At 57.9% G+C, this 12,803-nt stretch overlaps 2 protein-coding genes across 2 annotated transcripts; one reads left to right on the top strand and one right to left on the bottom strand.

Moving 5' to 3' along the window:
• Positions 1 to 2,597: 2,597 nt before the first annotated feature.
• BESB_001420 (uncharacterized protein) lies at positions 2,598 to 7,698 on the top strand (the record flags this gene model as incomplete). Its single annotated transcript, XM_029358897.1, has 6 exons — positions 2,598 to 3,978; positions 4,228 to 5,036; positions 5,294 to 5,598; positions 5,776 to 6,299; positions 6,580 to 6,805; positions 7,125 to 7,698. 6 exons carry the CDS (start codon positions 2,598 to 2,600, stop codon positions 7,696 to 7,698), a joined length of 3,819 nt encoding a protein of 1,272 aa, XP_029221809.1.
• Positions 7,699 to 9,675: 1,977 nt separating this feature from the next.
• BESB_001410 (putative ADP-ribosylation factor family protein 1) lies at positions 9,676 to 11,814 on the bottom strand (the record flags this gene model as incomplete). Its single annotated transcript, XM_029358896.1, has 6 exons — positions 9,676 to 9,780; positions 10,104 to 10,181; positions 10,699 to 10,810; positions 11,199 to 11,280; positions 11,547 to 11,585; positions 11,712 to 11,814. 6 exons carry the CDS (start codon positions 11,812 to 11,814, stop codon positions 9,676 to 9,678), a joined length of 519 nt encoding a protein of 172 aa, XP_029221808.1.
• Positions 11,815 to 12,803: the final 989 nt, after the last annotated feature.

Below are 12,803 nucleotides of genomic sequence, written 5' to 3'. Positions count from 1 at the left end.
TTTCTTTGAGAAGGAACTTTGAAACACCACGCCGGAGAGGAAAGAAGAGAAAGCGATGAAAACGAGGGGTAAACTGAAGCAGCGCCGCACAGAAAAGCAGAAAACTCCTGTCCGTTCCACAAGACAAGAGGCGGGGGCCTTTGTGACCCCGACTTTGCGCACGGACCCGGCGCGCCGGCAAAGCAGACCCGCGGAGGAAAAAAAGAGAAGAGCTCGCCATAAAGGCTTCGCACGAGTGCTAGCGAGTGATAAATCCATTAAAAACTGGGGTGGCAAGGAGGTTGAGAGGGAAAGGTGCGCGTTTCATTTGACGCTCGTGACTCGGCTAGGCCAACAGAGAGCTCAAGCCGACCTACCTAGGCTTGAGTGCTAACACGCGCGAAGGAAGACGTCGCGAAAAAAGCAGAGAGAAAAGGCATATCGAGATTGGCACACCTCCTTCATAGGCCAATGAAGCAGCGCAGCCGACGTCAGAGAGGCGCTGGAAAAGCGTCACCAAACCGAGGGGAACGGAGGCGGGGCGAAGGGACTTACGGTCACAGAGGGAGGGAGGTTCTGTATGCCGAAGAGTTCGCCGAAATCGAAGACGAGAAATGTACAGGCGATAGCGATAGCGGACGCCCATCGCACCATCAAAGAGGGCATGCGCAGGCTCATATGGGAGACACTCATTCCGACAGCAAATGATGACGTAGTCGAGTCCGCTACACAGAGGCAGACGCCTGAGTCTCCGTAGGCCTTCATCGCGCAAATCGTTGGCAACGAAATCTCGAATGCTGTACCAAGGGCTGTCTGTCGACGACAGCGTCAGCCTGCATCTAGCCTTCAAACGCAAGTCTTCGATTTCAGCTGCCCGCCCACCCCCGAGGTGACCAGCAGAAGAATAACGGAGGGAAGTGAGAAAACGCCTGTTTTATCGCGTATGCGTATCATGTGTTGAGTATGTGTAGAACGTGACGATGAATCACATATAGATACATATAACTATATATTGATATAGATGTTCATATATATATATATATATATATGTTTCGCGCGCAGCGCAGCCCTCTAGTCCCACTGTTGAGTCGCGTGAGCTCGCCAAAGAGGGCGCAGTAGTCTGCCTCAGAGCCTATGGCTCTCCGTATTGGTCTTCTGGTTACTCTGGCATGAGTGGAGGTTTTCTTTGTGTGCCGCTTGAAAAAGTCCTTTTCGGCACAAAGAGGGTGCACTAGCACGACTGCAGAAAGAAGCAGGGCCTTGCCCGATTGATGTGGATGACTGGGCGAACTTTCCTTCAGCAAAGTTTACGGGGCGCCTTCGACGTCGCCGTATACGATCAAGAAGGAGCCAACCGCCGAAAGCAATCTCCTCGTTCACGAGAAGTCCACGAAACAAACGCTCCTGGATGGGCGTGAGATTTAGCAAAATCGAGCGTATATGTATGCCAGCTCGCTCACCCGCGAAGTCCGCGACTCTGTACGGAGTGCGACTAAATATATATATTTATATCCGTTCGTAGTGCAAATAGTGCATTACTCAGAAAACTGCATTTACTAGATGTGGAAAGCGTTGTTCTTTTCGAAATCCAATAGAGGAAGGAAGAGCGAGAGTCAGGTCCCGCTGAATCCGTCTTCTGTGTGCGCCAGCGGGGGAGATGGGCGTCTGGCTGCCTCATCTGTCTTCTGAGTTGCGCGCGCGGTTGCGACTCACGCATGTCCCCGTCTGCTTTTCCGCATTTGACGGGCCGCAGTCTGCTGGGAGTCCTTTTCGTGTTTCCTTCCTTCTCTAATCTTTTCTCTAGTGTCTATTCAACGACTTTCCTCTGGCCGCGACTATGCAGAAAAGAGGCTTCTTCCACGCAGAGGCCCCCCAGCCGGCGCCGGTGTGCGGATGCGGCAAGCCTATCGTCTGGACGGCGAACGTTCCTTGTTTTGTGCGCCCTCTTCCCGCGTCATTCTTTTCTTTCCTGTTTTCCAGGAGTTTCTCCGCGCTTCTATAGCCGAGGCATCCCCCCTGTCTCCCTCCTTCCCCTCGCGGCTCTCTTCGCCGCTGCGGCAGCCAAGACTCCATCAGCAAGAGGGACTTTGCCTTTTTCCTCTCGCGATTCATTTGTGGCGCTAAGCTCTATCGACTGAACACCTCACGCCATCCTCACAGGTGTGTGTGGTCAAAAGAGGGAATGCTCTGGGTTTTTATCCACATATTTTGTCTGCGGTGCGGCAGGCATTGACGCTGACGCCGCCAACTAGGCACATCGCGGCAGTCCTCGTTGCTCGGGGCCGCGCTGTGAATCTCTCGTTTCTTGGTTTCCCCTTTTACGAATGCTCTCTCGCGGCGTTCTTCCTGCGAAGCGCCATCGGGCGAATCATGTTGAGCTTGCAACGCGGAGATACGTAGTAGCGCGCCCGCACCCGCCGTGGACACGAGAGAGGGAGCGACGCTTCCCTTCTCCTGCGCGTGCACACGCTCCCTTTTTCGCCGGTCCTCTGCCGTCGCCATTCCGCGGTCGAGGTATCTTCTGCCTCTTTTGATCTTCGTTCGGTGTTTTCCATTCTCTTTTTCGCGCTTCTTCGCGCAAGCTGTACACCAGGTACAGACTGCTGCCTTGCGCCGCGATGGAGCCGAGCGCGATCGGCGAGCGAGGCAACCGGAGAAGACGCTTTTTACCGATCTCTTCGGCGCGCCTTAGTTCCTCGCCTCCTCTTCGGGTCGCAACGAGTGCGCTTGTTTCGTCTGCTTCGTCGCCTTCGCAGCACCTGTCTACATCTTTTTGCGTCGGCGCGTCGCGCTCAAGTCCCTCTCTTGTGTCGCCGCCCAATCGACGCTGGAGCGAGAAGAGGCGAAGGCAGAGCGCGTGGCGGCCGCACGCCGCAAGTGTCTCGCGGCGGTCTGCGGCGTCCTTTCCTTCTTCGTTTGCGTTGTGGCTTTCTTGTATTGACAAGAGTGCGCGCTGCGGGGGCGAAGACAGCGAGAGGAGAGACAACGGCGGCAGGACGCTTAGTTACATCCAACTGTTTCATTTCTCTCCTCTACAAGGGGACCCCTCTGATTTACCTCCTTCCGCAGCCTCTGGATGCTCTCCAGGCTCCTCCGCCGAGCCTTCCCCCGCGTGGTGTCATTTGTTTTCTCGCCTTTCCCCTTCTCGCGCTTTCGAGCCCTCGCCACCGATTGCGGCGGCCTGTGCTTCTTTTCCCCAGCCCGTGAGTCCTTTCGCTTCTTCGCCGGCCGATTCTGCTTCCTCGCCGGCGCTTCCCGCTGCCTGCCGCGCAGCGGCCTTGTCCCCAGTGTCGTTCTCGCGCTCGCGTGAAGGCGGCGAGAGAGGCGAGATGGAGGGCGAACTGCGGGCTTCCCGCCCCCTAGACGAGGCCGCTGCCGAGGACGCCACACCACATGAGACGGCGGTTCATGGCAAGGCGAGCCATCAGAACGAAGAAGGCCTGAAGCCCGGCGCACACGCCGAAGGCGAACGCACCCACGGGACGCGAGCCCGCCTACTCGCCACGCGAGTTGCCCACTGCGCGCACGCTTCGCTCCACGACTCGGTTTCCAGTGACGCCTCACCCGCGCGCGACACCGCCGCGCAGGGCCTAGTGAGAAGCAAACGGCTGCGCATGCGCGAGGCGCGGCGGCAAGCTGCCGCGCCGCAGGGGGCAGACACAGCCCAGCAGGCTCAGAGCGGCTCGCGGGCGACCGCCGCTTGCGGCGTCTCTGCCGGTGCGCCGCAGCGCTCCGCGGCGCTCGCCTCCGCCAGCGGAAAAAAGAAAGGCAGCCGGCCGACGGGCGTCGTCGGCGGGAAGGAGAAAAAGCGCGAGAAGAAGCGCGAGCGCGCGAGAGACGGCGACGAGGGAGGGGACAAGGAGGAGACCGAACTCTCCAACCTGCGCGCAGAGGCCCGCCGCCTGGGGCTGCCTCTCAGAAAAGAGTTCGCCGAGCACACCTTCGACCCGAGATACTCAGCCAACGTCCGGCTCTCAGCCGACAGACTCACAGTCACAGGTGAGGACGGAGACGCGGAAAGCACACCGCGGCGGTGCCATGTGACGAAGGCGCGTCGCAGCGCATACGAGGGGGTAGAGGGGCGGATTCTGTCGTCGTCGGGAGAGGTCAGCAAATGCGCACAGAGAGAGTGAGGGCGACTGAATGCAGCTCGGGGAGAGACGCGCGGCGCGCGGGTATGTTTCGAAAATGTGTTGATTTCTGGATGAAGTAGAACGTGTGTATGGTTTGTGGCGCTGTGGCATTCAGGCAACAAGAACTGGGGGACTGCGCTGGCTCGCTGCTGCTGCCGGCAAGGCTCTTGGTATTTCGAGGTCACCATTGGCTCTGCGGCCTCTGCCCGTCCGTTGCTCTCTTCGTCTTCCTCGTCCTCCTCTTTGACCTGGCGCCCGCCGCCTCGGATGCACTCTGCATCCTCGCTGCCCACATTCGAGTCTTTGCAAGCTTCCACCTTTTCTTCGCTCCCGTCTTCCGCCTTCTCTTCGCTGTCGTATTCGTCGTGCTCAGATTCACCGTCAGCCGCTGCGCCTCCGTTTGCCGTGCGACCGCAGGCAGCCGCGGGCGACGCCTCTGGGCGCCGCGCCGCTTCGCCGGCCTGCACTGTCTCCGCGCGGTCGCTTGTCTGCGCCTGCTGTCGGGCTCCCTTCTCGCCCGCGGAAGGCCCGCGCGCCGCGCCGCAGGCATGTGGGCGCGAGGTGAAGAGCGAAGGCGATCAGGCCAACGGCGCCACGGACGGCGGCGAGCGGAGCCAGGAGCAGACGCTGGATGCAGACGCGGAGGCGCGGCTGGGAGAGGCGCGCGACGCAGAGGCTTCCAGGGCACCGGAAGGGAAATCTGAGCGGGACGAAGGCGAAGAAGAAGAGGAGAGAATGGCGGAGGTCGGAGAGGATGCGAAGAAGGACTCAAGGAAACGGGTCCGGAGGAAAGGTGACGCGCGGGAGTTTGGAAAATCGCGTGCTGAGAAAGAAGACAAACGCCAGAAAGTCGCAGCCGGGGAACCGCTGACCTCCCCTGTCGTCGGCTGGGGCATCTGCAGAACTCTCAAGAACGTCCTCGAGGTACGTGGCGCCGAGAAACCGACCAACTGTCTTCGCGGGCTGTCTGCCGTTTCTCCTGTGTATCCTGCCAGTGTGCTGTGTGGCCGCCTGTGGACCGTTCGCAAGCCACTTGCAGCTTCGTTCTTTCGAAGTCGTTTTTTCGCTGTGGATGCTTTATCTGGGCTGTGCATGGACATGAGGAGGTGTGCCGCCTTCCGCCGCACCGGGCGAGTCGGGTGTGGATTTCCAGGATCTCTTTGCCTTCCGTTTTTCTTCAGGAACACCCCGAGAGCTTTCTCTCGAACGGGATCGACGGCGTAGCGCCCTGCGTCCGCGTCGGCTGGGGCTCGCGGCTGTCGAATTTTCTGGCGCCGGTTGGGACGAACTGCTTCGGCTACGCTCTGTCTTCGTACTCTCCGCATGCGTTTCGCGAGCCGTCCCCTGCGGCGCAGACTTCCGGAGCCGCAAGCAGAGCGTCCCTCTCTGCTTTGCCGTGCGCTTCTCTGCGAGCGGGGAAGACGACCGCTCTCTCTCACGCTTCGGCGCCCTCGACCTCGCACGCGACTCCACCGCTCTGTCCTGCGTGTGCCACGACAGCCGCCCTGCCTCCCTCTTCGTCGCCTTCATATCGTTTCTCTGCGTCGCCTGCGCCTTCGTGGGCTTTGCTTCCGCAGGCCATCGCTCTCGCGAGACAGCAGCGGGACGCTGACGAGGCTGAAGACGACGGCGAGGGCGGCCGTAGACGACGAAGGAGCCTCAGCCGCGGGGGCAATTCACACTCATTGTTCGTCGTGAACTCGGGCAAGCGAAAACGTCTCCGCCGCGGGTTCCTTCTGCCGCAGGCCGGCTCGGCGCATGTGCGTTTGCTATCGAGCGGGGCGAAAACAAGGCCGCCCGAAGACGCGGCGAGAACGCAAGTCCCGAAGGCGCCTGTCGCGCCTGGGGCCGCTCGCCAGATGTCGCCCAGCCAAGGAGACACCGACGGTCGGACGGGGGACAACGGCCTGCACGCGGAGGCGGCTGGAGCCCCAGCCGGAGACAGTGTCTGCGGCGCCAGCGGGAGGCAGGTCAGGGCGACAGAGGCCTGTGAGAACGGGGACGGGCCTCTGCCGCCCTCCAGGTGGTTAGACGAGGACGAGGCTCTGCCGCCCTGGGAGGAAGTCGACGAAGGCCTCAAGGAGGGCGACGTCGTCGGCTGCTACATCCACCTGCCTGGCGACGAGCCGCCGGCGAGCCTCGACGACCCCCGCGGCCTCGCCCAGTTGTGGACGTTTCTCCAGCAAGGTCAGCGGCCAGGACGCCCATCCGTCACCCAGAAGCATCCACACATGCATACGCTCACAAATATATATATATATATATATATATATATATATATATATATATATATATATATATATATATATATATATACGTATGCAGACGCAAGCGCACGTATATGTGTTTGTGTGTATGTCTGGATAAATGCGCTTTACTGGGGACGACGATTTTGTGACGGGCGAGGAGGATGCGCGCATCCATGTCGATAAGGTATGTCTTTCTTCGGGGCGGGGTGCGTGTTCAGGGCTGCTGTGTGACGTGACGAACGATTCGACGCTTCCGCGGGCTGTGCGCTACCCCAAGTCTTTCGTCTCGTTTTCGCTCAACGGTGCCCTCTTCCCGCGTTGCTTCCACGACATCAACACGGCAGAGTTTCACCCGGCAGTGTCGGTCTTCAACGGCGCGTCGGCGACCATTAATCTGGGGCCGGACTTCCAGTTCCTCAGCGGGCGCGAAAGAGCGATTTTCCGGTAGGTTCCCGGTTCACTAAGAATGCAAAAGGCGTTGATCTCCAGCGCTGACCTCGGGGTAGCAGCCCGCCGGAACGCACGAGGAAAAAGAGAACCCAACCCGTCTGGCTCCGCATGGCGGCTCACCTCATTCTCAGGCCCCCCATATCTCTCTCTCCATGAATGCAAGCTGGTTCGGTCGTGCGTGCATATCGGGTGCCTGAGGATGGGGTGAGCCGCCATGCGGAGCCAGACGCTTTGGGACCTTCCGGAAGAGAAGAGGCCGCGCTGGGACCCTCGGCCCTCACCTGCTCCGTTTCTCTTATCGGTGTGTCCTCAGGCCGGCCTGCGAGCTGGGCATTTCGATGTATCCGCTGAAGCTGGACTTGGTCAAGTTCTGGCTGCTCTCGGCTCAGTCAGAGATCGTCGTCGACCCAGAGACTCAGTGCGCCTACCGGCGGCAGCGGACGCTCGCGGAGGTCGACGGCGACTGGGACCGGGCGCGCACGTTCGCGCGCATGGCGGCGACGGGCGGCAGACTCGAGTTCACCACGACTGAGGAGCGCCGCAAGGAGGAACGTCGCAAACACGCGCGCAGCGCTGTGGGCGCAGCCGGCGAGTCGACGACCGACGCACCGCTGGAGGACACGCCGCGAGAGCCGGACGGCGAGGCGCCTGCCAAAGAGGCGAAGGAGCAGCAGGACGAAGACGCGGCCGCATGGCTGTCAGGCGTCCCATGGAAAGACGCAGCGCCGCTCGGATCCTCCCTCTCTTCTCTCGGCGACAACGCGGCGGCGGCGGTCTCCTTCGCGCTCTCCGCTGCAGGCGCGGCCGCCGTCCACGCGGCCGCGGGCGCGTCGCCCGCCTCGTCCCTTGCAACCAAGTTCGCGCTCCTGGGGCGGTCTTGTTCCTGAGCGCCCACGCCGGCTACCAAACTGCGTTTTGTCGGAAAAAAACCTTGCCTATCCCACGTCTTTTAAGGTATATTTATATATGTGTATATATATTTATATATATATATGCCGTCGGCACTCATGGGCTCGTGAGTTGATACACATGGATTGTCAGGATGGCGTGTGGGCGTGTGAGGTGACATGTGTGTGAAAAAACTTACGGCGAGGGGGGCGCCTCCGGTTTTTTTGAAAAACAAGACTCGTGAGTCTGAGCAGTTGTCAAAAATCAGGTTTCAACCAACTTTCGACCCGCACAATCTCTGGCGATAGGCAAAGCACACCGGACCCGCCGTCGCACCTAGCGGCTTTGCTTCTTTCCCTCTCACTGCGTCGACAGGGCGTTCGCTGGTCACCCGGTTTGACCAGCCTTCGCTCCGCGCGAGTGCATTCTGTTTTATCGTCTCTAGAAATCGCACGAATCGAGAGCTTCACCTGAGAACGCGCCACCGTCGTAGCTGTGGTTAATAGTCAGGCTCACGCGACTTGCGTCTCGCAAGCGAGCGACCGCCATGTTTCGTTTTTTCATTTTTCCTTCCTTCCCTTTCTGTCGAGGGCGGGACGTGCTACAGTTCCAGACGCGCTATACGCATCCATCGCATCGAGATCTCTCACAGCAGGCACTCTATCCACTCGTCGCTTTGTTTTTTGTCTGGCTATGTGAGGTGTGCCCTCTGTGTGCCTCCGCCGGCTAGAGAAACAGAAGCAGCGAAAAAAAGTTGTTCCGGCAAGAGCTGCAATGACACGGGCGGCACGAAGGCGGGAAAGCTCCCAAACATCGGGGCTGAGTTCTTAAAACGGATTCGACTCGCAGTCGGTTTTAGCAGACACCAGTTCCAGGCACAAGCTTGCAGCTCCGCGTGTAGAGTCAGACGGCCATTCGTAGCTACGCTCTATAACTCCCAGTTCTTTTGAGAGCCGAACATGAAGAATCGAGAGGATGCGCTTATATAAATATACATATATATATCTGCGGGCCTGAGCGGACCTTTATGAACCCTAATCCCAAAGAAATAAATGCATGCACCTGCAGCCAAGCAGAAGCCAGAACGGAATCTGGAAACGAAATCACCTCCTGGGAAGGCTTCTCGTCATTCCGCTCACGCGAAATAAAATTCCAACGCGACTCAGTGGGCTCTCAACGCACGAAAATTGGAACTCGCACACGCTGTGTTGAAGGTCTTGCTCACATATACATGCGGATGCATGCATACCCCGTATATGTGCATGTATGCTGCCGATGGACATGCGCGAGAGGCGCGCCGATGTCATTACTCGAGGAAAAAAATGCGCGGCATGATCCACACGTTTAAAAAGACAGCACCGAGGCCAGCGTCTACGTGACAAAATGCGGATTCTCGGTTGTGCTGTAAATACACCGCTAGACGTTTTCCAAGTGCCTAAGCAATTCTGCAGCTCAGGGCTTGCAGAGAAAATGCGTTCAAGGCGAAAAACAAGTCAAGAAAAGAGCTGCATTCGGAGGAAATGTCCCGTCGCATTATGAGGATGAGAGGATGTCAGTGAGCCTGAGAGAAGAGGAAAATGCAAAAAACACTGGAGACTTCCACGGTTGACATAGCGCGAAACGCAAGAGTCTATCGCAAGGCGACGGCCTAACATGTTCCAAAGACTGCCGCGAAAAGCGACAAGAGGCCTAACACACACGGACGAAACAAGCCAAGATGCGAAGGCGACCCTCCACGCCGCCGTAGAGACAATACAATCTTAAAAGACGATTATCCATGCAAACATATACATATATATATATATATATATATATATTTGTATGCTATAGGAATCAACACAGGCATGCGTATTCATCCGGTGCTACTTCGACGCGCAGGTGCGGTACACGGGAAGCGTGACCACGTGTCTGCGGACGAATGGTGATGTTTTGAAAAAATTGCATCCAACAGTGCGTGACAAAACTGCCGGGGTCGCTCACCAGTCCATCGCCTGCTGCAGCCCGTCTCCCTTGACGGCGGAGGCTCGCATGATCGTCCAGGGCCGGTCGCGCAGCGAAGGCAGTCCGAGGGCAGCTGACACCTACAAAACGAAACGCAAATCTGAATGTGGGCTCTGATTCGGGGGCGCAGACTTCTGCACATGTCCAGGCACCGGTAAATTTATGTATACATACAGAAAAATATTCCTATATATACATGTATATATACATATTTATGCACGTACGTATATGTCTGCATGTAGGTGTGTGTATGTGTGGCGGCCCGCGCCCCTTCCTCCTCCTCACGACTGACTGTGTTTTCCATCCTTGTCTCTGGAGTTTGCGTTTGTATCTCCTCTGCGTATCCTCCTGAAGAGCCGTATCTCGGCTTTCCACTCATTTTTGAATTCCCCTCTCTCCCTACCTCGCCCTCCGTCATGGCGTTCGGAAGATCCTGCTTGTTCGCCAAAACAGCGAGAGCCACGCCGCGGAGCTCCTCTTCCTGAACGAAGCCGCGGAAAAATAACGGGAGCGGCATGCAAGGCACGAGAATCCACACACTCACATGTTTTAGAACCGCATGACGGCGAGCATGGCAAAGGAGCAATACATCAGCCGCGTATCCCGCCTAGAGCTGTAGACATATAGCCGCATGCGGAGCCTAAGAGACGATACGCTGATGCACTGATACGTAAGCAGATAGATACATAAACAGACTGTAGATAGATGGCTATATTCGAAGGGTAGATAAACAGAAAGGGGGAAAAAAGGGGTAGAAAAATACGTTGAAACACAGATGGATAGCTAGCTAGATGCGAGGCATCCAGATTGACAGCGCGACAAGATTGGGCGTCTGAATCACAGCGGCACCGAGATCCAGACAGTCAAATCGACATATTTTTTGATGGACGAATGAGTCTGCCTAGCCTGTCGGGACGGAGCTTCTCGAGAAATAGATCGCGGCTAAACGCGCGTTTTCAAGCGCGAGCCGCGTGCTTTTGCAAGTCCTCGTCGCTTACCTCCAGCATGAGGAGGAGCTCGTGTTTCGCGTCTGAGATGCGCTCGCGGTCGGCGCTGTCCACGACGTAGATGACAGCGTTCGTGTTGGGGAAGTAGCAGCGCCAGTATGGCCTAGAAGCAAAGAAAAAAAACTGTCACGTACAGGTGACCCTACCAGCGGGTGACTGGCGAGCAGACCGAATTTCAGAGAACAAGGGAAAATCACGGGCAGGAACAAGAACTAAACGAAACAACGAGGAATAGCAAGCCAAGAGAGAAACTGAAAGGGCAGTGCGGCGCCAGAAGGCAAGACAGAAAGGCCGGTGACCGGAGGCGACCACGAGCCCTGAGACGCATTACGCATCAGAGGCACGGAACTCCGAGGAGCGAAGGCGCCAGGAAGACGAGAAGTCAGAAAAGGAGAGGGCGAAAACGTCTTTCTGTCGCGTCCATCGTACAGTGGGAAGCCGCGCGCTCGTGCGATTTGAAGTTTTTTCCATTTTCAGCTGCGGCCGCTCACCTAACGGAGGTCTGGCCGCCGAGATCCCAGACCTGAAACTGGATATTTTTGTAGTGGACGGTCTCGACGTTGAAGCCAATTGCTAGAAGACACGAAGCACGCGCGCAACACCCAAACAGGCTCGTCCGACGAGCCCTGCCTCGCGAGGCGAAGTCAAAGAAGCGAAAGCTCGGTCTCACGCCGAACCAAGGCACACCGCAGAAGAGGGAGAAGAAGCAACGGGGAAACTTGCAGCCCGCAACAACACCTGAAGCGGAGGAGCCGGAGCGCAGAGACACCTCCAAACTGGAGGACGCATTCCGAGACAGGGGAGTACACGCGAAATGAGGCGGGCGCGTGGGGCCTTACTTGGAATGGTTTCGACGACTTCGTTCAGGTGCAGCCGATCTGAGAAGCACACAGCAGGAAAAAGCCCGGAAAATCGTGTGCGGGCAGCATTCAAGCAACGTCTGCCCACCCACCTGCGCTCGAACCGCTGATCCAAGAGACACAGTGGACGCACGCGCCACTTACACAGAATCGTCGTCTTCCCTGCGTTGTCGAGGCCCAGGATGAGGATTCTGACCTCCTTGGGCCCGAGTAGCCGAGAGAGAAATGAAGAAAAGTACCCCCCCATCCTCCACAGCGCGAGCGCGGGCGAGGCAGTGCCTGCGAGGAGCAGAGGAAAGCCACAGTGAGGCGCAGCGCGGAGGCCTCGGCGTGGCGGCGCTGAGGCAGACGCCTGCTTTTGCTCTTTTTGCGGCGGAGAGGGAGAACGACAACGACGGAGGAGAGGACGGGGACGACGGCGACGAGAGAGAAAACGTTACACGTTAGAGAGTGCTGGAGAGAAGATCAGACAGCGGACAGAGAGGGTCACGGAAGAAGAGGGCAACGAGGAAATCGCGGAGAAGGTGGCGGCGCGAGAGAGACTGACTGCAGGAACGGCCGTCGAGCGGCGACAGAGGGCGAAGACGGGCGCGCCAGAGAAGGGGAGGGAGAGCGGCGGGGAGGTGGTATTGTGCCGAAGAGGGTACAGAAAAGAAGCAGCAGAGAAAATTACCGACAACGAAGAGGAGATGCGGAAAAATTGCGAGGTGACCGACACACAACCGCACGAATTGCACGTAGACCAGGCAGCGAGACAGGAGACCCGGTTTAGGGTTTTGGGTTTCACGGCAGAGGCGGTTGAGGGACGCGGATCGTTAAGAGAAGAAAGCCGAGAGACAAAGCGACGAATCCGAGACAACAGAAAGGAGACTGCGCGCCAGACGAGCATAGAACAACACGCGCAGGGACGGCTGAAAAATAAAAACGAAGGAAAAAGCAATGAAACCGCGCAGAAGACCAGGCGCTATCCAGAGCGATGAGGAACGAGACGGGACGAGGACATGTGGGAGCCAAAGGATCTGAAAAAGAATAGGAGGCTATCGCGGCGCGGAGAACGGGTTCTGTGGTGCAGGATCTCGACGACGGGCGAGACAAAAACTAGAAATTCCCGCTCCTCCACGAGAGAGGAAGAACGAGCCTGCAGGAGGGACAGGAGTCAAACGTGGAGACGGTAGTCCGCCTTCCTCTCGAGTCAGCCTTACAGAAGCGCGCAAAGGCGTCACGCGCAAACTGAGA

The sequence above is a fragment of the Besnoitia besnoiti genome, chromosome I, assembly GCF_002563875.1.
Source record: "Besnoitia besnoiti strain Bb-Ger1 chromosome I, whole genome shotgun sequence".
NCBI lineage: Eukaryota > Apicomplexa > Conoidasida > Eucoccidiorida > Sarcocystidae > Besnoitia > Besnoitia besnoiti.
This window is presented reverse-complemented; position numbering and strand designations above follow the sequence as displayed.